The 25,893-nt window shown below is 36.6% G+C and overlaps 3 protein-coding genes across 3 annotated transcripts; 2 read left to right on the top strand and 1 right to left on the bottom strand.

Moving 5' to 3' along the window:
* The first annotated feature begins 15,643 nt into the window (after positions 1–15,643).
* LOC130727712 (probable galacturonosyltransferase-like 1) lies at positions 15,644–17,489 on the top strand. Its single transcript, XM_057578937.1, has one exon. It carries the CDS (start codon positions 16,010–16,012, stop codon positions 17,096–17,098), a length of 1,089 nt encoding a protein of 362 aa, XP_057434920.1. The 5' UTR covers positions 15,644–16,009; the 3' UTR covers positions 17,099–17,489.
* A 1,614-nt stretch (positions 17,490–19,103) lies between these two features.
* Positions 19,104–19,886, bottom strand: LOC130727711 (probable calcium-binding protein CML41). The gene has a single exon (XM_057578936.1). The coding sequence runs from the start codon at positions 19,774–19,776 to the stop codon at positions 19,246–19,248; it is 531 nt and encodes a 176-aa protein (XP_057434919.1). The 5' UTR covers positions 19,777–19,886; the 3' UTR covers positions 19,104–19,245.
* A 3,636-nt stretch (positions 19,887–23,522) lies between these two features.
* LOC130727710 (lysM domain receptor-like kinase 4) lies at positions 23,523–25,835 on the top strand. The gene has a single exon (XM_057578935.1). The coding sequence runs from the start codon at positions 23,678–23,680 to the stop codon at positions 25,571–25,573; it is 1,896 nt and encodes a 631-aa protein (XP_057434918.1). The 5' UTR covers positions 23,523–23,677; the 3' UTR covers positions 25,574–25,835.
* The last annotated feature ends 58 nt before the right edge of the window (positions 25,836–25,893 follow it).

Here is a 25,893-nt window from a genome sequence, read left to right as displayed (position 1 = left end):
GCACAAAGACTTTGATTATATACTTGTTTGGCCTTGACTAACATTATTGCTTTTGTTCGAATTTTCTTGGCAGCTTCATCATCTAGAAGGATTTAAGATAAAAATTAATGCATGACGAGATGCCACAGAGAGGTTCTGATTTTTCATTGGTCACCGTCAGATTGATGAGGAGATGGAATGAAACTCAAAGCGTAAAATACATAATATTCAAACCTAAGTCTATCGTTGACTTATTCTTCTTAGACTCCATTTGTCTAAGATGTTAAAGCATTTCCAATGCAAAGTTCTTAGTTCTTAATTTTGAGTTAAATACTAAGAATTAAAAACTTTACCACTGGAGGTCCTGACATGGAGCTCTTAGAGCATCTCCAATGCATGGTTGCTAATTGGGTTGCTTAAATGCTATTCTGGTGGGCCCAGACTGCCACATAGGATTTAAGCAACTCATAAGCAACCCATGCAAAATTCACTCCAGCACATGGTTGCTTATTTTACTTTTAGTTGGACCCCACTATATCTCATATATTTATATTTTATATTTCCACCTAAACATGATTTAAATTTAAATCTTAATTAGTATTTATAACAAATCATTTCAAGTTTAATAGTATATAAATATATTTGAATCTTAATTAATATTTATAACAACCAATTTCAAGTTTAAATTTAAATCTTAATTAACATATTCATATTTTTTTAATTTGGGCCAAACGGTCACAAGAATGACCAAAATGACCCAAACCCTACCCAAAACGACCCAACAAAAAAAACCCATTTCAAGTCAAAACCACACCCCTTTTCACTCATCCTATCACAACCCTACTCAAAATAAACAAAACACAATTACTCTCTTCTGAAACGTTGATTCACTTTTCCTCTGAAACGCTCCTCTTATACTCAGCCTATCAAAACACATTCACTCTCACCCTCCCTCTTCCCCTCCTCTGAAAACCGGCCCCTCCCTCTTCCCCTCCTCTGAAAACCGGCCCCTCCCTCTTCCCCTCCTCTGAAAACCGCCGTCGTCCTCTTCCTCTCCTCTAAAAACCGCCGCCACCCTCTTCCTCTGCTCTGAAAAACGCCGCCCTCTTCCTCTCCTCTCAAACCCAGATCGAAGTCGTGCGCCACAGACCCAGATCGTTTTCTCATCTTCGATCAGTGCATGCATGATATGGGTTTCGCACATATCGAAGTCAGAAGGCACATATCGAAGCCGATTTGAGCGAGGTTCCGCCATGGTTTCCTTCACGGATCGGAGGTTCGTCCATGGTTTCCTTCACCGATTGGAGGTTCCTTCACGGATCGGAGCTTCAGAAGCACAGATCGAAGCTGATTGAAGCCACCATGTATTTTACTGTGTATTTTTTCTATTGGATTCATGTCAAGCTTCATTTTTGTAATATATTTTGTCTTTTTTTTGGATATTTTTTCTTCTGTTTGTGTTTAATAAATTTCTCCCTTCCTCTTGTGCTGGATTCTGTTGATGACTTGTGTTTCCCTCTTCTTTTAACTGATTCTGTTGATGAATGGAGAGAGAAAAAACAAATTTTTTAAACAAGCAGGAAGTTAACTTTGAAGAATAAGCAACAACAGCTCAGCCAACTCCAATGCTTCCAAAAAATAAGCAACGTTGCTTATTTTCTCCAACCAGGTTAAGCAACCTGCGTTGGAGATGCTCTTAGTTCTTAAAAATGAGAACTCAGTTCTTAGAGCATCTTCAATGCTAGTTCTTATTTCTTAGTTCTTAGCACTATTCATGTGGGCCCGTATTGCCACATGTGTTTAAGTAACTCTCAAGCAATTTTGCTCAAACCATGAGTTCTTAGTACTTACCATTATTCATTTGGTCTCACCAACCACATTATTTATACTTTTTATTTTCATAAAGTAATAAAACAAAACTCATAAAATAATAAAGTAATTTGGATGAGAGAGAAATAATTAATATTTTAAGCTAAGAACTCAAAAAGCAAAACTCCTTATATAAGAACTGAATTCTTATTTTTAAGAACTAAGGAGTCAATGTCAGCACCTCCAATGGTATAGTTCTTAATTCTTAGCTCTTAACTCCAAAATAAAAACTAAGAACCTTGCATTAAAGATGCTCTTATATAAGAAGTTTTACTTTTTGAGTTCTTAGCTTAAAATATTAATTATTTCTCTCTCATCCAAATTACTTTATTGCTTTATGAGTTTTATTTTATTACTTTATGAAAATAAAAAATATAAATAATGTGGTTGGTGGGACCAAATGAATAGTGATAAGAACTAAGAACTCATGGTTGGAGCAAAATTGCTTGAGAGTTGCTTAAGCGCATGTGGCAATACGGGCCCACATAAATAGTGCTAAGAACTAAGAAATAAGAGCAACTCCAACCCACAATTCCTTAACTGGTTTCTTAACACACTATTCAGCACTATTCTTGTGGGTCCGTACTGCCACATCAGACTTAAGGAACTCCTAAGGAACTGAACCAGATTTTGCTCCAACCCATGGTTTCTTAAATTACTATTTGAAGGGTCCCACCCATGTTCCACCACACAACATAAATTAATAATATTTACTTTCACCCAATTTAGATTTAAAATTTAATATTAAATAAATACTTCAACTTAAAAATAATTTAATTAAAAAAAAGCCCAATTTACTTCAATTTACTCAAATTGTGAAAAAAAGGCCCAATTCAACTTCACCCAATTTACTCAAAATAACCGGTTAATTCAAAAAAAAAAAACCCAAACGGGCAGAAAATCGAGTCCAGCCGGTCAAAAGCGGTCTGGACCGGTCCATAACGGTGGGATGACCGGCTCAGCCGGTCACCCACTATATATACTTCCTTATCCCTCCCTCACTCAAACCCTAGCCGTTTCCCCTTTCTTCTTCCTCTTCTCTTCTTCCTCTCCTCTTCTCTTCTTCCAGCCCCGCCACCAAACCCAAGTCACCGCCACCAAACCCACCTCACCGCCACCAAACACCCACAACCTCAAACAAAACCCACCTCTCCGCCACCAAACACCCACAACCACAACCAAAACCACCTCACCGCCACTGACCCACCACCAAACCCACCTCACCGCCTCCTCACCGCCACCAAACACCCACCACCGCAACCAAAACTTACCCCAGCCGCCACCAAAGCTTCAATCTGGACCCAAATCGCCCCTCAAGCACTGGATCGGAGACATGCAAGCCTTCCTCAAGCGCCACCCTTCGCCACCGCCACCAGATTGGAGAAAAACAACCAGATCAAGATTTCCTTACACCCTTCAGTTTCTGTAATTTTTTTTTTCATTTTTCTTTGTAAAAATTTAATCTTCTGAAGCTTTGTAATTATTTTCTATTTTTATTGTTTGAATAAAATTGTAGGTAGTTCATGCAATCTGTTTCTACTATTTCTTCCCTCTGAAATCTGTTGGAAGTGAATGTGAGAGAAAGTATGATATTTTAATTAAGGAACTGATAAAGCAGAGTTGCTTGCAGAAGCAACTCTGCCCACTTTTCCTTAGCTAAGGAACCGTAAGGAACCCTACTCCAATGAGTAAGAAACTGGCCCTTGGTTTCTTAGCACCTCCAACCTGGTTAAGAAACCAGCGTTGGAGTTGCTCTAAGAATTAGCATTGGAGATGCTCTTATGATCTATGAGTTAATCTTGAAAGTTTGCAGCTGTGAAATAATGGTCTACCCTAAACAAGTCAAGGATGGGTGCACAACCAAAACAAGGAAAAAAGAGGTAAGATGATAGGAAAACTTTTTTTTCAAATCTTATTCGATCACACTCACACCCGAAGAAATATTAGAATAGAAAATATATTTTTTATTGTATTTGGAAGGCTAGGAACAGTTTGCTCTTTCGTAAGGATTCAACGCAGCTGAACTCTGTGCTTCAGCGACACTGCGTCGTTGTGTCCTTCTTTTGTGGTGTTGTAGTCACCTGTTTCTCCTCCTGAGCCAGCGTCCCATGAGCATTGGTGGCATCCTTGCAGAGGAGTTTTCAAACTCAACTTTGATGCGTCAGTTTCAAAAGTGAGCTTGGAAGGCTTCGGGTGTGCTGTCTGTGACTTCCATGGTGGATTGGTGATGTTTAGGCTGCTACTATTGAGGCCCTTTCCTCGGTGATTGATTACACACTTATATTTAGATGGTCCTTGTTATTGGTTTCAGAATTTGGGTTTTGCAGAGTTCTCTTTGAGACTGATTGTTTTCAACCTTTTTTAGGCTTGGAAACAACATTCTAATTGTGGTTCTTATTTTCCTATGATTGTTTATGACTACCGTTATTTAGTTTATAATTTTGATGTTTTTTGTTTTTCTTTTAATTTGTTCATAAATATAGTAACTGTGTACCATATTATTTGGCTAAGTTTTCCTTTTCTGTGTGTAATTTTATTTGACTTGAGCAAGCTCTTGATGAGGCTCTCTCGTTGCTTGAGACTGATGTATTGGCCTTTGCGTCTGTTTTTTTTCTTAATCAATATCTATTTAAAAAAATGTTGGAAAAGGAAAAAAAATGTTGAAAAGGAAGAAGTACACACCTCTCAAGGAAGCTAATACTATAAAGCTAATGTAATAATGTCAACAATAAAAGCATGTCATTAAAAAAAAAACAATAAAAGCATGTTGTCTCCATAGATTTCAAATAATGTGGAATCTTTTCAAATTTTTGATAGATACTAGTACGATAACCCGTGCGCCGCACTAAATTTTATGTTGAAATTTTGTAATAAATAAATTGGTTTTCATATATATGTAGTTTTTAAATTATAAATAAGTCGATCGTGTATAAGTTAACCGTGTAAGAATATATGAAGAAAAAAATGGAATAAATAAATGAATTGTGTTGTATACATCAAACATTACAAAAAAATTTCTTAAACACTACATTTACCGCACTGGTTTGTTGTTTGCCCGACTCATCCAGTATACAAAGTTTAAGATCTTTTTTTAGCGTACTCTAGATAGAGATACATATAACTGACCATGAGTGAAGACGGATCTCGGAAAGAAGAGCTCAACCTGAAATAGTGTTTGTCTTCGAATTCAAATATAGTGATTTTGTCAATTGTTTATTGTCCAACTACATTTGTTTTTAATCAAAACCCACTTCTAATTTTTTTTTTCGAAATTTTAGTGATGACGTTATATTAAAGTGCACATTGCAACTATATTGTTCAGATTTTGTTTTCTTTATCTCTTTTGTTAATATTTGTTTCATTTCTATTTAAGAAGTATATGATACTCAACAAAATACATAATGTATGTAGATAGTATTTATGTCACTATTCATTCATAGAAGAGAACACAATACAAATTCGCCCCATTATTCTTTCAGTTATACATAAAACCTTATGACCTTATTATTAAAACATATATTAAAGATTAAACCTTTTAAAAGAATAAAAAAGTTCACCTAGGCTTGGGTTTGATCCCCTCTAAGGTGAAAAATAATATCTTTGTGGTCACGAACATCACTACAATATCCCGAGTCAGATTAGTCACACGGAGCCCCTTTCCCCCGTAGAAACCGGTGGCCATGTGAGAGTGAAAACAATTCTAACAAACTAACAACAAAACAATTCTAACAAACTAACAACTTTCTGTTTTGCTGATTAACCACTCTAATCTCATTCAGTATACTTTTCACATATTAATACAACACTCTTGGCTGATTAACTAACAACAATCCTAACAGCCATAACTACATAATATGGAACTTGGGCTTTCTCACAATAAGCCCACAGACCAGATACACAAGGTCCAATCAGAAGCCCAAATCAATACACTAACACCCTCCCTTAAACTGAACTTGCTGACAGCAATTCAGTTTACTAAAACTATACTATACTTATTCAAATCTACATGTACTTCAGCATATCTGATTAATACTGCACATGCCCAATTCTCTTCTTAGTCTCACAAAAGTATCCACCTTGAGTGGCTTAGTCATGATATCTGATCTTTGCTCATCTGTACTGCAGTGAACCAACTCAATCGTCTCAGCTTGGACTAAATCTCTCAAGAAATGGTAGCGCACATCAATGTGCTTACTCCTACCATGCATAACAGGATTCTTTGACAATTTTATGGCTGAGCTGCTATCTCAAAAAATCCTTGAACCCTTGCTTTGAGGTAAACCAAGTCTTTCAAGGATCCTCCTTAACCAAATGCACTGACATGCACATAAGGAAGCTGCAATAAACTCAGCTTCAGTGGTAGAAAGGCTTACCACTGATTGTTTCTTCGAGGCCCAGGCAATTGAACCAGTTCCAAGGAGGAAAACATAGCCTGAGGTGCTCCTTCTGTCATCAATATCCCCTGCATAGTCACTATCAGTAAATGCAACAAGTTCCTCTAATCCTTCCTTGCTGTAAAATATGCCCCAGTCAGTGGTACCACACAGATATCTGAAGATTCTTTTCACTGCTTGAAGATAATGCTCAGTAGGCTTCTCCATAAATCTACTCACTAGACAAACAACATACATGAGGTCAGGTCTAGTGGCAGTAATATACATCAAGCTTCCTACCATCTGCTTGTACTGAGTGGCATCAACCTCAAGTCCTCCTCCTCTCTTAGTTAGTTTGCTCCCAGGTACCATTGGATTGCTAACAGGATTACTGTTCTGCATGCCAAACCTGTCCAGAATCTCCTTAGCATACTTCCCTTGACTGATAAAAATACCAGCTGAGTTCTGCACAACCTCCACACCAAGGAAGTAACTCATTTTACCAAGATCACTCATGTCAAATTCTCCTTTCATAGATTGTTTGAAAGCCTCAAACATTGTCACACTATTTCCAGTGAATATGAGATCATCAACATAAAGGCTAACGATCAGAATCATCCCATCCTTATCACATTTGACAAAGAGTGTGTGCTCAGATGGACATTTGACAAAGTTTTCCCTCTGAAAGTAAGACTCTATCTTGCTGTACCAAGCTCTAGGAGCCTGTCTTAGCCCATAAAGAGCCTTCTTGAGCTTATAAACCTTAGATTCCTCACCCTTCTTATGATATCCCAATGGTTGATCAACATAGACTGTCTCACTCAATTCACCATGAAGAAAAGCACTCTTAACATCAAGTTGATACACTTCCCATCTTCTTATAGCAGCAAGAGCTAAAATTTCTCTAATGGTATCCCACCTAGCCACAGGAGCAAAGACCTCAGTAAAATCAATCCCCTGCTGCTGAACATACCCCTTTGCCACAAGTCTAGCCTTGTGTTTCTCAATCTCCCCTTTTTCATTATACTTAGTCTTGAAGACCCACTTAACTCCAATGCTTCTAGCTTCAGCAGGTAAGGTAACAAGTTGCCAAGTATTGTTTTTCTCAATTGACTCCATTTCCTTATCCATAGCCCTTCTCCATTTTATATCTCTTACTGCTTCTTGAAAAGACATAGGATCTTGTGAGGGAGTAAACACAGAGAAATTAAAGTCCTCAGTATCTAGCTCATCACCTGTAACAAACTCCTTCATCCAGTTAGGTTGACTTAATGTTTCTTTTTCCCCTCTCATCCCTTGTCACTGAACTTTCTGACCTCTCAGTGACATTTGGTGCTCCATCTAACTCTCTATCATCAGATGCTGGAGAAGTTAAGGAGTCTGCTTGATTCTGTTGATCTTGGTGAATGACATTATCATGAGTGGAGTCTGCTTGATTCTGCTGATCCTGGTGAGTGACATTATCATGAGTGGTTCCCCTATCCTCGTCTCCAAGGTCAACCACATCTACCTCTCTCTCCTTTCCCTTATTCCAGTTCCATTTTTCTGACTCATCGAATACTACATCTCTGCTTGTAATAATCTTCTTAGTAAGAGGATCAAGGAGTCTATATGCTTTTGACTCCTCACTTACTCCAAGCAGGACACACTTGGTGCTTCTATTATCAAGCTTCTTCCTTTGATTCTCAGGAATATGGACATATCCAGTGCATCCAAACATCCTGAAGAAATGAACTGAAGGCTTTACCCCTTTCCATCCTTCCTCTGGAGTCATATCCTTTAAGGCTACTGTAGGACTTCTATTTTGTACATACACAGCCCAATTTACTGCCTCAGGCCAGAACTCTTTTGGCACTTCTTTTTCAGCTAACATACATCTAACCATGTTCATAAGAGTTCTGTTTTTCCTCTCTGCTACTCCATTCTGTTGTGGGGTGTAAGAGGCAGTTAATTGTCTTTTAATCCCATTCTGACCACAGAACTGATCAAAGTCAGTTGAGGTAAACTCCCCTCCCCTATCAGTTCTTAGACATTCAATCATTTCACCTGACTCCTTTTCTACAATAGCTTTGAATCTCTTAAATGTGTCTAATGCAGAAGATTTCTCAGACAGAAAATAAACCCATGTTTTTCTGCAAAAGTCATCAATAAAAGTGATGAAGTACCTCTTTTTGCTATTGGACTCTGGTTGAATGGGACCACATATATCAGAATGAATCAGTTGAAGTCTCCTTTGGGCCCTCCAAGTGCTCTTCTGTGGGAATGGATCCCTGTGTTGCTTTCCCTTGAGGCAATCTCCACACACATTCCCTGAAGGCTCCAGCATAGGCAGTCCCTTAACCATGGACTTCTGAGCCAAAATTCTAAGACCATTCAACCCTAAATGACCATATCTTCTATGCCATAGATCGGTTATGTCATCACTAGTTGCTTTGTAACAGGAGGGAGAAAGAACATTTACCAAAATTGCAAACATTTTGTTGGAAGACATCTTGGACTGCATGATGAGACCTTTCTCAGGATGATAAACTCTGCACCAATTTCTTTGAAACACCACTTTCAACTCTTTCTCTTGTAACTGTCCAACACTCAGCAAATTGTTCTTCAACTCTGGTATGAAGTATACTCCAGTAACAATCTGATTCAACCCACCAATCTGCAACTTTATATCCCCTTTTCCTTTTACAAGCATCTTGGAGTCATCTCCTAGTTTCACAGTTGTAGAGAACCCCTCATCTAATTCAGAGAACCATTCCCTAACACCATACATGTGATTGCTACAGCCAGAATCTAAGAACCATACCTTCTTTTCTGCAGATTCTCCCTTCAATTCTGAGTGTGCCATGAGTAATAGTTCCTCCTTATTTTCTGCAGATTCTCCCTTTAGTTCTGAGTGTGCCATGAGTAATAATTCCTCTTCATCATCATTCATCTCTGCATAATTTGCACTTTCTTCCCACTTTGGACATTCGTATTGGAAGTGACCCAACTTGTGACACTTATAGCATTCCACAGTTTCTTTGTTGAAAGAACCTCTTTCTCTGCCTCAACCACTTCTCCCAGTCCTTCCTCCTCTGCCTCGTCCTCCGAATCTGCCGGCATTGGACCCAGAACCAGAGTTTGAAACCTTCAGAGCTTGTTCATCTTCTTTGTACCCCTTCATTCTTTGTTCGTGAACCAAGAGGCTGCTCTGCAGTTGATCAACCGTGAGGGTACTCACATTGTTTGATTCCTCAATGGAACAAACAACATAGTTGAATCTTTCGGTCATAGACCTCAAGATTTTCTCCACTATCATTGTTTCTGTAACTGCCTCACCATTAATCTTCATCTTGTTAGCAATTACCATGGTTCTTGCGAAGTAGTCGTTGACTGCTTCTCCTTCCTTCATTCCAAGAACCTCGAATTCGCGCCTTAGAGTCTGAAGTTGAGCCCTTTTCACCTTGTTGGACCCAAGACACTTCAATTTCATGGATTCCCAAATATCCTTTGCTGTATCTCTGCATAAAATCGTGTCCATGATGCTCCTCTCAATGGCTTGGAATAGGTAATTCTTGGCCTTGAGATCCTTCAACTTGGATTCTTCGTGTGCCTTGACTTGTTCTGGGGTTGGATTTTGAGGAAGAGGGGTGACTCCACTTTCAATCAGATTCCAGTACTCCTTTGATCTGAGCAGGTTTTCCATAAGCATGGCCCAATGGTCGTAATACCCATCAAATTTGGGTATTGATGGTTGAAGAAAACTCGAATTTTCTCGATCTGCCATGGTCGATTCTCTCCCTTCTGACTGCAACTCCCCTTTGCTTCCTCTGGTTGCAATCACCTCTCGCTTTGTCTGCTATGAAGCAACGATCGCTCGCCTCCTCTGATGATCGTCGTCTTCTTCCCGTTCTTGATGAAACTGCTGTTTCTGGTTCAGGCCCCTTACGGAGCTCTGATACCAATTGTGAGAGTGAAAACAATTCTAACAAACTAACAACTTTCTGTTTTGCTGATTCACCACTCTAATCTCATTCAGTATACTTTTCACATATTAATACAACACTCTTGGCTGATTAACTAACAACAATCCTAACAGCCATAACTACATAATATGGAACTTGGGCTTTCTCACAATAAGCCCACAGACCAGATACACAAGGTCCAATCAGAAGCCCAAATCAATACACTAACAGGCCAAAGGACAAAAAAAAAAGAATAAAAAAGAATATATTAATTAAAACTGCTAAAATAGAATTTAAGAACTAAAAGAGATAAGTCAACTTATTGTATTAGATAATTTCAAGAAGCTCTTCTTATGAAAGAACATTTTTCCTTGTATAGCTTATGTACAAAAATCAACAAAGCTAATGGAAGAGGAAAGCAATGCGCCAAAAGTAAAAAAGAATTTTTTTTTATCTTTCTTGCAAATGCACTATAGGGAATGAAGCATAGTTTAATAAAAAAAACATAAATTGTTAGTTAATTAAACCTCATCTATCAATAATTCAACCTGGCTCAATTCGAACTGATATTGAAGTCAAACAAATCTCTATCAATAATTCAACTTGACTTTAATCGTTCTCCAATTTTATAGACTTTTTTAAGCACAAATATTGAATTGATAGACAAACAAAGCTTGGGAACACACTTTCCCAAGTTCCAACAACAATGCTAAGTACATAAACCTCAATTACAATGTATGAAAAAAAGAAACAACCCCAATGTGGTACATCATCACGTGGCAGACCCACCACCAATACAAAATAAATCACGTCCCAGTGCTATCTCAGATCAAGACACAAATGAAAAAATAAAGAGAAGGATAGAAAGGTGGAGGCTATCTGTGAGAGATAAGACCAAGAGGGAAGAGTACATGTCCCTTTATTACAGATCACTCAAAACTCTATTCAGAACCAACAAAAGCAGATACACTCCAGAATTTCTTTAGTCAATGCATAATCTTAAGAAGACACCACCCATCCAGACTATAAAGTAGAAGATAACACAAAGAAGCAAACTCATAATTATCAATGAGTATTAAAACAGGGACCAAATTTGATTTTCCTTGTTGCACCTAGACTCTCAAATTTGACTGCCCTCCCATTTTCCTTTTTCCAGACTTTCAGTAACTCTCAAATTTGATTTGTCAAAGGTCAGTTAAAAAAACCATTTTCCTTTGCCAAAAGCCCAAAACTAATGTAATAATGTTAACAATAAAAGCATGTTCTTTAAAAAAAAAAAACAATAAAAGCATGAGTTCCCATTTGCATGTTGCGTGTATGCTTATTTATTGAAATCTCCTAAAATAAACAATTATAATTAGAAGTAACTCTAACAAATCAAGGTTAGTTAAGGTATTTGATTTCAGAAGAAAAGGTTTAGGTAGGGTATTTTTTTTCCAAAGGTGTATGAAATTAAATCCCAAAAGATTTGTTAAATGACACTTACAAAATGTGAGAATAACTCTCTATGAGTGTTGTTACTACAATGCACATACACATAAGAAAATGAAAGAACAAGAATGCACACTCGAGCTGACATATCCAGCATAAAAAACATGATGCAAAACCCAAAAACAGTAGCATCCTAAAACCCAAATACCACAGAAACTAAAATGACTTCTGAGCCAAAAGATCAAATCATTTTGAACGAGGTTGTCGTATAAAGCACCTCAAATGGCTCTGCCCCTAAAGTAAACTGTGCGCCCACCAAGGAAGTCCATTACGGACAGAACAACACTTATGGGGTCAAATGAACATCTCCGGAATATGGGTAAGAGAGACTTTTGCAGATTTCATACACACCTCAGCTGCAATTAAGTAGTTACGTAGGGTATTTAATGAAACTTTTTCTCAAATTAAAATTCACTTTGGTCCGGCCCAAAACACGGCATCTGCACAATAAGGTTTTTGATTTTGTTTTTTAGTTATAGTTCTTGTCATAGACAAAAAATAAAGTTTATAGTTCTTGTCCACTAATTGCTCTTGGTTTTGGGCCTTCGTTCATTGGATGTAAAAAATAATAAAGCAATCAACAAAGATTTCTAACACTTTTTTGGTTACAAAATTCTAAAACTTGAATATGTTATATTACATAATTCAGAATTTAAAATAAAAAAATATAAATACTATTTTGTGCAATAGTTACTGAGGTAATTTTATATTTAATTTATAATAACCGCTTACAATTACATATTTAGTTTACTTTGTATATTAAATTGAATCGTATTATTTAAAAGCAAAATCAATCATTGAACCAATTAAAGTCTAATTTTAAGACAACCAATTGTGATTGTTAAATGACATTATATATTTCACCCCAAATCCTAAGGTATGGGTGTACGATTTCTTTGACGTTGTAGGGTAATCAGGATCGTAACTATACTCATACTAGTATTATGTTGTGAGGTCATTCCTCATTGTTATAGCATGAAAGGAGATATAAATATATTTATTATACACAACTCATTGGATAAAGAGTAAATTACACTACTGAATGACACCACATTATTCACCTATAACTCTAAGTTATTATATGAGTTATTTTACTTATATATTATATGAGATTAATTTCTATGCACCGACTGTGTAAATAAATTTTACACCATCATTCAATCACAGCCCTTCCATTTTCTATTTTAATATTATTAAATTCAAAATTAATTGTAAACTACAAAAATGAATGGATGTGATTAAATGATGGTGTAAAACTTATTTACACCGTCGGTGCATAGAAATTAATCTTGCTTCCAACATTTTTTTATCAAATGTGAGACTTTCTTATTTATTTATTTTTCATATTTATATTTGAAGTTTTAATCAAGTTCTCCGCAAATGTGAGTTGATCGTCGATATTACCATGCTCCTCAACACCTATGAGACCAGTTATTACAACATCATGCTATCATTCACTCTTATAACCACATTGGAATTGGAATAGTGAAGGAAACCACATCAAAGTAAATGACACCACATCATGCTAGCCATCGTTGTTTGTTTGGTGAAATTGTTTGCAATTTCAATTGCTTAATAAACAATGCTTCCGTGGGAAAGCTTACGGAAGATTCGGTTGCTGAGACATAGTTTTCAGATTAGGGTGTGATAGTTCAACGTTTACCAGAATAAGAAAAAACAAAAAGAAATTGAATGCCTTGACCATGAACCATGAACAACATTCAAATTTTCAATGCGTGTTGCTTAGATTAATTCCAAAAAACACGTAACACAACGCGATGCTATGAAGAAACGCAGCAGCGAATACGAAGAAACACCACCACGGATACTCTTTGCTAGTCCTATGTCTCAGTCACTTTAGCACAAAGCACTCCCTCTACTCTACCCTTCAGAACTTGTCATCTTAATTCCGATGGATATTCCTAATCTGTAATCTATCTAATGGTAGAAATTTTGAGTGTTTCCTATTTCAAATTGCAATTATTAGACAACATTTTCTTTCCCATTGAAATACAATTTTTTTAATCCGTTCAAGTATTAAGTCGTATTAAGTCAGCACTTCATCTTTTAAGCTAATGATTGATAGTTCATTTTCCAACTCTTTGGATTGAAAAAAACTCATTAACTAACCTCATACCATTTAGTACGTAGATAATGAGCAACCCGTTGTGGAAAATTTAAATAAATTTTTTTATGCAAGTTAAATTGTGAAAAAAGAGTTGTTTAAATGACTCTAAGCAAAGTTTGAGTTAAATCACCATAATTCTAGGTTGACAAATGACAAATGAGATCAGTGGACTTGAAATTTCGTATTTTATCACTTATCTTAAGTATTATTGATCCACGTAGGATTATGATAATTAAACCCAAACTTTACATAAGGTTACTATGGAAAATCAAAGCTATACCATAAAAAAAGCTATAAATATCTGAAGATTTACTTAATTTGAGGAAAAATGACTAAATTAAACTTGAAATTGACGACTTTTACTTTGGGATATGACTAATATTGAAATATGCTTCCTCATTCTCATATCGAATACTCAATCTCATAATTAAGGGATGAACTGATCAATCATCACGTTATACCTCATAATTAGTTATGTGTAATTAAAATGTGAGTAATAATATGTCATTTTGTTTTTTATTTAAATAACTCAATTTGTTTGGATGAGAGTTTTTAAAAAATGTTTAGTTGATTAATATGTTTTGATTTGATTTGTTTGTTCTTTCTGAAAACCCATGTCCTTTTTTGTGTGGACAATAGCCATGTTCTTTTGACTTCACACAAACAACATTAGAGTTAGTGCAACAAATAATCAGATCATTGAATAAAATAAAATATCAAAATTTTAACATCCATTATTCACATATAAAGAATAATACCTTATGACAAAGCACGTTATTTACAACCAATAATGTTATTTAAAGCTTTTTGTTTTTGAAAAGCAATAATGTTATTTATATATTCAGAAAAGTTCGTTCATATTCATTTCTTTTTACAGGAATGTTCGCACTTCCATGGCATAATAGTATAATGCTAGCTACTACAAAGGTACGCACCCTGTAAAGTGAAGTGTATGACCCCCCTCTTTTCTTCTAAACGCGGTTTAGCTCTGAATTAATGTAACAATAAATATAATGATGCAAAGCGCAAACTATGGGAGGCAAAGCTTCCAATTTGAATTCTTTAAATTGATGCATTCAAGAAATTTAAGTCGTTTGGTCAAGATCGCTCAACTTAATTAAATTTTAAGTTTATCTCCCCTATTATAGGAACGTGATAAAATATGAGTTGATTGATTTTTTTTTTTTGGTAAATCAGTTGATTGATTTTGATTGAATGGTTCAAATGTCTTAACTAATAAATGTATAATTGTTCCGATGATAAGAAATTCAAATCTAATAATTTTCTGTCTATATATCTAAAAGCAAATAAATTATGAGATTTAAACAAAGACAAAAAAAAACTCCTAAAATAGTTTGAGTGCATGTACATTAAATCCCTCCTAAAATCTTTGTTGAACATTATTTCACTCTTAAAAAATAAAGAAGAATCTGAGTATAACTAAAATGATATATTATCCCATTTCCTCTTATAATAAAAGAACTATATATTATCTACTAAAATTGGGAAATTAAGATACTATGTACTTTGAACAAATCATACAAAAAATGCACAATAATATCTCATAGTATTGTGTTAAAAACACTACTAAATAGCATTATTCATAGGTTTAAAAAATAACATTATTCATATGTAATCCTAAATATGTAAAATAAATATCTGATTTGCTAATTATTTATGTAATTTCTCATCTATTTTATTGATTTTCAATTTTATGCCATCAATCCTGATTTCTAAAGATTCAAATATCACATTACATATCTTTTCTTTCCTCTTCCTCTCTCTTACATTATTGTGTTTGTATCAACATTTTCCATATGTGATTTTCTCCTATAATACATATGGTGATGAAGGGGAGACATGGAGGAAGATGAGAACTTTGGTGAGGGACCCAATTTCCAAACCCTGAAAACGCTATCAAACCATCCTTGCACGACAACTCCAATGTGAACCGCACCAAATTCCCTCCTTATATTCTTGACTTTGCATATCTCCCCGACACACTCTGCATCCCCATCCAGCTACTCATTTTTTGTTCTCTCTTTCTCCCCAAATCTTCTTTTTTTTATTACTTTTCATCACCCCAAAACCGTGTTTCAAACCTCAATCTCCAATCATAACATAATAGATCTCTCTTCTCTTGTCAATTCAAACAGAGGAAGAGGAAGAAGGAAGAAGAACCGTAAAAAAAACAGAGGAAGAAACAGGGGAAGCCGCCACAAACTATGCAATCTGAACCAGGACCAAAACCGCCATTAGTGTTGTTCTTGCTCATCCTGTCACTCTTTTTGCTCCTGAATTCTTGTAATGCAGCAAAAGCTACCAAAAACATCACCTATCAATTCAGAGAAGCCCCTGAATTCTACAACTCACCAGACTGCGCCACTATTGCCGACACCAATGAGGAAGAAGAAAGCAACACCGACAGTGATAGGTACATATGCTCCGATGAAGCAGTGCACGTTGCAATGACCCTCGACACCACCTACCTCCGGGGATCCATGGCGGCGATCCTGTCGGTTCTCCAACACTCTTCCTGCCCTCAAAACACCTTCTTCCACTTCGTCTGCTCCTCCGGCGCGTCCCTCCTACGCGCCGCCATCTCCTCCTCATTCCCTTACCTCAAATTCCATGTCTACACCTTCGACGACACGGTCGTCTCAGGCCTAATCTCCACCTCCATCCGCTCCGCACTCGATTGCCCTCTCAACTACGCGCGAAGCTACTTGGCCAACCTCCTACCGCTTTGTGTCCGGCGCGTGGTGTACCTAGACTCCGACCTCATTCTCGTCGATGACATTGCGAAATTAGCTGCAACACCATTGAAGGAAAACATTGTTTTAGCAGCACCTGAATACTGCAATGCCAATTTCACCTCCTACTTCACCCCAACGTTCTGGTCCAACCCTTCTCTGTCTCTGACTTTTGCAAACAGAGTACCCTGTTATTTCAATACAGGGGTGATGGTGATTGATTTAGAGCGTTGGCGAAGTGGGGATTACACAACGAAGATTGAGGAGTGGATGGAGCTTCAGAAGAGAGTGAGAATCTACGAGCTGGGTTCTCTGCCGCCGTTTTTGCTTGTGTTTGCAGGGAACATTGCAACCGTGGATCATAGGTGGAACCAGCATGGTCTTGGAGGTGATAACTTTCGTGGTCTGTGCAGAGATCTTCACCCTGGTCCGGTGAGTTTGTTGCATTGGAGTGGGAAAGGGAAGCCATGGGTGAGGTTGGATGCTAATAGGCCTTGTCCTTTGGATGCACTTTGGGCACCCTATGATCTGTTAAAGACTCCATTTTCTCTGGATTCTTGAGAAACACTAACTTGAAATTGGTATTTGGGATTGGGATCCATATAGACATATACAAATGCATATAGTATATAGTTATATACTGCAATTTTAGCTTCTCCCTGGTGCTTTCTAATTGGAACAGAAGAGAAGAGGGAAGATTGAACAGACAAGAACAAGAGTGGAGGAAGGAGGGAGAAGGGATGATCTTTCTGTGGATTCATTGATACATTTGAAGGGAAGGGTGGGTGAGATTTATGAATTTTGCAATGACAGTGAATTTAACTGTTATTATTGATCGTTTTGAATAAATGTGCATATCAATTGAACAGAGCTCCGAATTGTGGATGCGTGAATTCATGAACTATTCTTTGGTATGAGAAAGTAATAAAGTTCTGTATAGAGTTATAGACCATTTCTTTTGATCCTCTTTTTACTTTTCTGTTCTTTCTTTTGTTCCTTTTCTTTTTCTTTAGTTTCCAGCCTAGTAACTAATTTGATGTTAATTACCACATAAAATTGAGTAAATTAGTCTTGATTTCTTCGTGTGATTATGCTTTCATGGACATTGAGGCTACCAGTTTAGACTGAATCCTTTGTGAGATGCGACAGTGATAAAATCTTACATAATTAAGGTCATAAGAAAAAGGTTTTAACAATTAACAGAGAGAGCGACATTTGCCCATGCAAGTCAATGTTTGGATTTGATCCCACATGGGTGTGTTACTATGTTCACAATAGTCAAAGTTTGGTCTCTACTCAACTTCAATGACATGAAGCAAGGACTAATGTCCCTTTGTTCAACAGGTTTCCGCAGGCATGTGCCGCATGTTCTCTTGCCCTTTCAGGATTAAAGAGACCACATAGTTCAAGACTTGAAGGTGGTTCTTGATGTTCAACCTCCAACCAAAATTTGTCTTCATAATCACATACGAGATGGAAGGCCACCTTCCTACAATGGGCAAACTCAATGAGTTTGAGAAGGAATGGTTGTGAGTTTCATACCTATAGAGAATGGTAGATGGAGCTGGCTCTTCAAACCTCTCATCCATTGAAAAGCTTTAGGATACTTGTTAACGGCCAACCTTCACAAGACACGTCTTCCTAATTCAGATGAGGTGTTAATATTTGAGATAAAATCCAGGCCCAACATCCCATTGCCTTTTTACTAGAGGCTACCAAATCTTGACATTTCAAGCATCATAATGCCTCAAGCACTCAGAAGTCGAACTGATAGGTAATTGTTATAAAATAATATGCTAAGTACTTTGGCCTAATATTGACGAACTACTACGCATATGAGAATAAAAATTTCTAATTAAAGATAATATTTACTGTTATTGAATAATATCTATTGTACGTCAGGATTATATACATAGGTGTGGCAATTTCCACTTGGATATCAGTATCCCCGCATGTATTTCTCTATTTAGGCTTCGATCTTAGGGAATTTTTGTGGGAGGTGTTGAACAGGGATGAAAGAAAAACTCACCTTGCCGTGAGGATGAGGGATGAGGATGAGGACAAACGAGAAAAGTGAGAATAGGGAGCAGGGAAGCACTCCTCGCCCCCGCTCCGCCTCATTGCCACCTCTACATATTAGTTGTCCTCAGGCTTGTTACAACCTCGCATATATACACGTTAAGAGGACATTTAGGTACACGTTCAACTCTAATTCATATTTCTCTTCAACTTTGCTCACTAAATATCAATACCAGAGTGATTTTTAGGTACCTAATACCCATCTAATCATCATATATGAGAAGAAAAAGACCCTTCCCCAAGTAGCAATCTAATGGAACAACCTCACCACATTGTCAATGTCCTATACTCACGTTCGGTATTCTCTTAACCCGAAACAAAATAAAAATAGTCGCACAATTTTAAAGTTTGGAAATGTTGCTTACACACATCTTCATCTTTAGATAGATATAAAAATAAAGAAAAGTGAAATTAGTGATATGGTAATTGATGTGATAAAATAGAAAAGAGAGATATAAAGAAATATATGTGAAAATGAAAAAATATATGTGAAAATGATATGTAAGAGAGTATATTCATTTGCTGTCAACATATAGGTTTACACATGAAAGGACAAGTATATACTGTGGCTTACAAAATAGGTTAACACTCCTGTCAACTAGGATCTGGCTTAAGGGGAAGGTAAGAACCTAAGCAGTAGGGGACATCATCCGCTGAAATTCGTGAAAATCAAGGAATCCATTGCCATCAAGATCGAAGGCACGAATCATGGCAGCACAGTCATCCTGAGATTTAACATCTCCTAACTGTCTCAACATCCTCTGCAATCCTTTGGGCGTAATGCAACCACACCCTTTCTCAACCTCAAACATCTCAAACGCACTTTTCAGAACATCTTCCAACTCACCACTATCCTCTTGCTTCATGAGCCTCGCAAAGTCCCCAAAATCAAGCAATTCATCACCATCAGAATCAAACTGTACAATCACACTCTTGGCCACTTTGTGATTCATGGATTCCCCAACAGAAGCAAAGTAATCCATTAGTTCCTTGCTTGAAATTTTGCCATCTTTGTCAACATCCAAGTAATCAAAAACTTCTTTGAGCTCGTCATGTTTTTTTGCGTTGTGCACAATGTCAATAGGTGGTGGTGATTTGGGAGTGGGACGAGGTAAGCATGGAAACCTTAACTTGAACATGTTCTTGTTCGAGAATACCATGGTATATGTTCTTTGTAATTGCACTGTGCAACACACTTCACAATTACTACATGTGAATTGAAGGTGCTGTTGATGTTGTGTGTTTAATTGATTATATAGAAGAAGAGGTTGGAGATATTACCAACTCCCAAGTAAATGCAACTTGCAATTGGGGCAAGACTTACTACTTGCAATTGCAAGGAAATTGCCTCCTAGACCTACCTACTGTCCTCTGTAAGACTTTACTTAGCTTCTTTCATTAAGTTACTTACTTAATTTCAACTAAGGAGAAAAATCCTACTCTTTTTCTTTGCATTTTCCGGACAGGGCACAAGAAATGATACTATAAGAAAAAAAAATTAATATTAGTATTTGGACTAGAGGAGAGAAGAGGGGATGGAAGGGTTTTAATGGAAGAGATTGGAGGGAACATAAAATGGAGAGTGTACCTCAATCTTTCCAATTCCTTAATTTTACACTCTAGGCTCAAAACTTATGGGATTGTGTACCTTCCCAACCTAGTCCTTCTTTTGTTGACCAATAAGTCACCATCTCATTAGCTTCCTCAAGTCTCCGAGCAATTTATTAGAGTTTTTAATTTAAATTTGGCTTAAAGGGTCAAATGGCCCCTGAAATTACAAAGGGAATCAGTTTCAGGATCTAATTTTTTTTTTACATCAAATTGGGTCCTTAGAAGAATTTTTTAATTCAATTAAGGTCAAATGTTGTCAGCCTTCAATTTTGTCATAGTTAGCAATTCCACGTAACATTTTTTATTTTTTTAATTAGAAAAATTATAAAAAATTATTTTTTAATTCCAACTCATTTATTTAAGCAGAAAAAAAACTAATAAACTTAATAAAATCCCTAATTTAAATAAAATACTTAATATAATTAATCCCTAAATTAGGGATTTTATTAAGTTTTTTAATTTTTTTTCTGCTTAAATAAATGAGTTGGAATTAAAAAATAATTTTTTTATAATTTTTCTAATTAAAAATGTCAAGTGGAATTGCTGACTATGATAAAATTGAAGGCTGACAACATTTGACCTTAATTGAATTAAAAAAATTCTTCTAGGGACCCAATTTGATGTACAAAAAAATGTAGGTCCTGAAACTGATTCCCTTTGTAATTTAAGGGGCCATTTGACCCTTTAAGCCTTTAAATTTTATAGCATTCTTCACAATTTCTCATAATGTCATTTCATATATTATTTTAACTTACTTTACTAAATTTTTATTCCAACCTTACTAAATTTTTATTCCAACCTTGTAGTTCTAAAAAGCTTCTCTATCAAACCCCACGTTTTAATAGGGGTGAACATGGGCCGGGTAGATCCAATGAACCCGTCCAACCCAATCCGATCCAATTGAAAAAATGCGGGTTGGATCGGGTAATCGGGTTAATCGGATGAATTTTACTACAACCCAACCAAGTTCGGATCGAATTTCGGATTCAGTTCAAATCCATCAAACCCAACTCAGAATCCATACATATAATAATAATTTTTTTTATAATTTTACTCATCCTTTAAGTGCTAGTGTTGGAGTGATGACTTTTTGAAACTTTGAGACTTAAGTATTTGTAGTTATTTGTCATATTTGAAGTTAGAGTATTTGTTTGTAGTTATTTGTTACATGTCTATATATATTATTTGGCATGTTGGAGACATCTAAGTTCTAAGTGTCATGACATGACATTTAGTGTTGCTTTTCACTTTTTAGGTACTATTTATGTTAGATTGTTTCATGTCATTTGGTAATGAAGTTTTATATTTTCATGATATTTGGTTATATGTCATTAATGTGATTTCATGCTATTTGGTATAACTTTTTGTGTCATTTTCATGCTATTTAGTATTATAACATATTTAGTATTTTTTATAACTTTTTCTTAATTTATAATAATATTTGGAAGATTTTTTAATATTTCAGATATATTATTATTTTAATATAGTGACCCAATCAATCCATCCAACCCAATCCGAACTTCATCGGGTTGGTTTGGATCGGGTTCGAAGAAGAAATTCGTGAAATCCAACCCAACCCAACTCATACAATTTTGATCGGTTCGGATTTTATTTTGACCAAAATCCATTCAACCCAACCCATGTGCACCCGTACGTTTTAACTCAAAAACTCTAACTAGATTATAATATTAATATTTGATCTCTCTTTTTAACTACTTTGAGTTGCTCAGTCTTTGCAACAACTATGGAATGCCAAGGTGCAGCATTAATCATTCAACTTCAACCGTGAGAGCAACTCAAAACATGAAAAGTGTTTGAGAACGACTCTAAAATACTTACCGATGCGGATGCTCTAATAAAGTAGGCCTCCCACATGGTCTTGGTTCATGACTAAGAAGTGAAAGAGATATGGAAGATAACAATAATGGCAGGACCTGCAAGACGCAAGATAAAAAAAAAACTTCCCAAATTAAATTACTTTAAAAGGGACTTATCCAATTTGCAAAAGCTTAAGAGGCCGGGCAATGGAGAAGATGTTATCGCCACTTTGCCAACGGGCCTGCTACCTCTAATGCAATTGAAAAATAGATGATGAATTGCAGCGGCTGTCATTATCATTCATCAGCTATTTATTTATTCAAAGACATCGCCATTGCCTACTTTTTATATTTTGTCAATTAGTAGTTTGCTTCTCTTCACATTGTTAGGATTAATTTATATTTTGGTATTTCACTTCTTAGGAAAAAGCAAGAGATCTCCGAGCCCCATGGGGAGAGGTTGAAATTGAATGGGAGTTGTTGTTTGGTTTTGTAAGGCATGACAATCAAACTCGAAATTATGGGTACCTCCAACCCCGACTTTGATGACGAAAGTCTGTTTTAATCGAGATTTGAAAAAAGCCGAACTTCAACCCTCAACAGGGAAGAGGTAGGCACAATGATGAGTTTAAGAGTCAAAATACCTACCCCGGCCCCAAACTTGCCTAATAAGTAAAAAAGTTAAATATAAGACTTTTTATGTTGCAACGGGACCATATCTAGTAAAAGATGTGTTTTTTATGTGAGAGTGAGATGAGCCATTTCTATCTCATCCATCAAAATATTTTTTCTACATTATTTATTTAAAAATATAATCAAGTGAATAATTTAAAAATAATAACATGACGAGGATGAGGTTGAAAAGTATTATATTTTCATCACCGTCTTCATAAAACCCACCCCAGAACTCGTCCTGACTTTAACCGGGACGAGAATGAGATGAGCAAAATTTGCGCCGCCCGCCCGGCTGCCATGCGTAGGTTTAATTGGGGTCCGAGTAAATGAGGGTTTGCCTTTTTTTTTTAAATTCCATCAGTCTTTTTTTCTTAGAAAAAAGCAATTTGCATTTGGACTTTGGTCAATCTAAGGTGCTTCTGCTTATAAAAAAAAAGTCTGTTGGATGGGTCTATACGGATGGTATATGCGGAATTTACTTGCAGATTCCTTTCATGAAATTCTATAATCAGTACCTCAACGGCTCAACTCATCTAATCAAATTTTCAATACCCTAAGCTGAACCACCACCTTTCATGTGGGTGGCCACATTCATTCCCTACATAAAAAATTGCAGATTCCCCTTCATCATCATTGTCATTCTTTCATGTTCACATCACTGTTATGTCATCCATCTATAAAACAAACTGAACAACCAAGTTGCGAGAAAGACATTTGCTTTCTTCTGCAATAAAAATCACATATTATCAACCCTTGTTCGAACTGGTCAGCAAAACTCTACGTTATCACCTTCCATTTTTCCCACCTTCTAATTCCTCAACGCGTTATTACTTAATTAAAAATCTTAATCCATGGTATATTCCATTAATTATGCTACGACATTTTCACATCTAGCAACTATTACTCAATATCCTAGACAATTTTTGTTCCATTTCATTATCAGAAAAACAATCACAGCATGGATCTTGCTATGTTTCTTCTCATTGTTCTCACTCAAAGCTTTCTTCTATGCTCAAATGCAACTGCAAATCAGAATTACTCTGGGAATTCAATACTGAGGTGTAAAAATGACACCACAGATTTCCTCTACACCTGCAATGGCGTCCAAAAGTCCTGCATCGCCTTCCTCATTTTCAAATCCAAACCTCCTTACACCACCACCGCCACAATTTCCAACCTCACTTCATCAAACGCAGAAGAACTCGCCGGAATCAACACCGCCACAAATTTTCCCACTGGTAAAGAAGTAATTGTTCCTGTGAACTGTTCTTGTCAAACAAAAGACTACTATGAAGCTGAAACCAAATATGTTTTACCACAAAAACCAACGTATTTCACAGTTGCTAACAACACCTATCAGGGGTTGTCCACTTGTGATTCTCTCATGCATGCAAATCCTTATGGGGTGCTTGATCTGCTTCCTGGCATGGAACTCAAAGTGCCACTCAAGTGTGCTTGTCCAACAAGGAATCAAATCATGAATGGCGTCAAGTATTTACTCACTTACCCAGTGAATTGGGGTGATAATATTTCTTATCTTGCACAACGGTTCAATCTTTCTGCAGATAGTCTAGTTGATGCCAATGGTTTTTCCTCTGAAACTGAAATTCTGTATCCATTCACAACTGTTCTGATTCCTTTGCCAACTGATCCCACCAATTCATTGACCATAGTTCATGAAGATCAACCACCCACTTCACCTTCTCTTGTTTCCATTGGAAAAAGCACAAATAGATTGAAACTTGTCGTTGCAGTAGCCACCACAGGGAGCTTCATGCTTGTTCTCTGTTTCATTCTAGTTACTCTTTTTCTACTCAGAAAGAGAAGAAGAGCAAGGTTCTTTAAGCGAGGCGCAAAAGGTAAAACCGTGCCAGATTCTTCAGAAGATCTTCGTGACGAGATTGCATGTATTGAGCTTCTCTCCAAAGTGTACAAGTTCGAGGAAATCAAGGAAGCGACAGAGAATTTCAGTTCAAAAAACAGAGTAAAAGGCTCTGTTTTTCGTGGCATGTTTGGTTCTGAGTCTAAAAAAGGCAATCTCACCTTGGCTATCAAGAGAATGAATTCAGATGCTTACAAGGAAGTGAATTTGCTGGGGAAAATCAATCATTTCAACGTGATAAACCTCAAAGGTTACTGTGAAAACGATGGCTTCTTCTATCTTGTTTTTGAGTACATGGAAAATGGCTCTTTAAGAGAATGGCTTGGGAAATCCATGTCCACAGAGCACAAAAGCTGGGTAAAGAGGGTTCAGATTGCTCTGGATATTGCAAATGGACTTGATTATCTTCTCAATTTCACAGAGCCTTGCTATGTGCACAAGGATATTAGCACTGACAACATTCTGCTAAACAAAGATCTGAGGGCAAAAATAGCAAATTTTAATCTTGCTAAAGAATCAGAGAAGGATGTAACATCTGGTTCTCACACTTCACATGTTGTGGGAACCAGGGGTTATATGGCACCAGAGTATTTGGGGGCAGGGCTAGTCACTTCCAAAATGGATGTGTATGCTTTTGGAGTGGTGCTGTTGGAATTGGTCACAGGTAAAGCTTCTATTATTGAGCAAGATGGGAAAGAAGTGATGCTTTCAGCAATGATGGTTAATCTGATTGATAAAGATGATGATGATGCAGAAGAGAAACTTGGTTTGTTCATTGATCCTCGCCTCATTGGGAATAGTGGGAAAGTGTGTGGTGTTCAGCTAGTTAGAGTGAGCCTAGCATGCTTGATGGAAGAACCTGCAAGGAGACCAAACATGGCAGAGGTTGTCTCTAGCTTGTTGAAAATATATGCAGAAATGGACAGAGGAATATCACCAGGAACCTATGGCAGTCCAAGCATGGAGAGGTGAAATAGTGTTATTACATCTATCCTCCCCTCTGGTTCGAGGCGTGAACATCCATATCCTAAGGAGTTAATTCCTTCGGTGAATTATTTTCATACTCGGACATGATACCTCATTTAAGGTGAATCTAGTATATGTAACACTCAAACCATTTTAAAAGCTGAAATTTTCATTCTTCTTTGGTTTGAAAAAATATTTCATCATCTATGTTTTTCATTTTATGTTGTTTGATAGCATCTACAATAAAATACTTTATGTCGTGAAGTTAGTTGATGTAGAACAATCCAAGCAAGGTACTTTGTTGATGATATAGAGTACTATTTTAG

The sequence above is a fragment of the Lotus japonicus genome, chromosome 1 (assembly GCF_012489685.1).
Source record: "Lotus japonicus ecotype B-129 chromosome 1, LjGifu_v1.2".
Taxonomy (NCBI): Eukaryota; Viridiplantae; Streptophyta; class Magnoliopsida; order Fabales; family Fabaceae; genus Lotus; species Lotus japonicus.
This window is presented reverse-complemented; position numbering and strand designations above follow the sequence as displayed.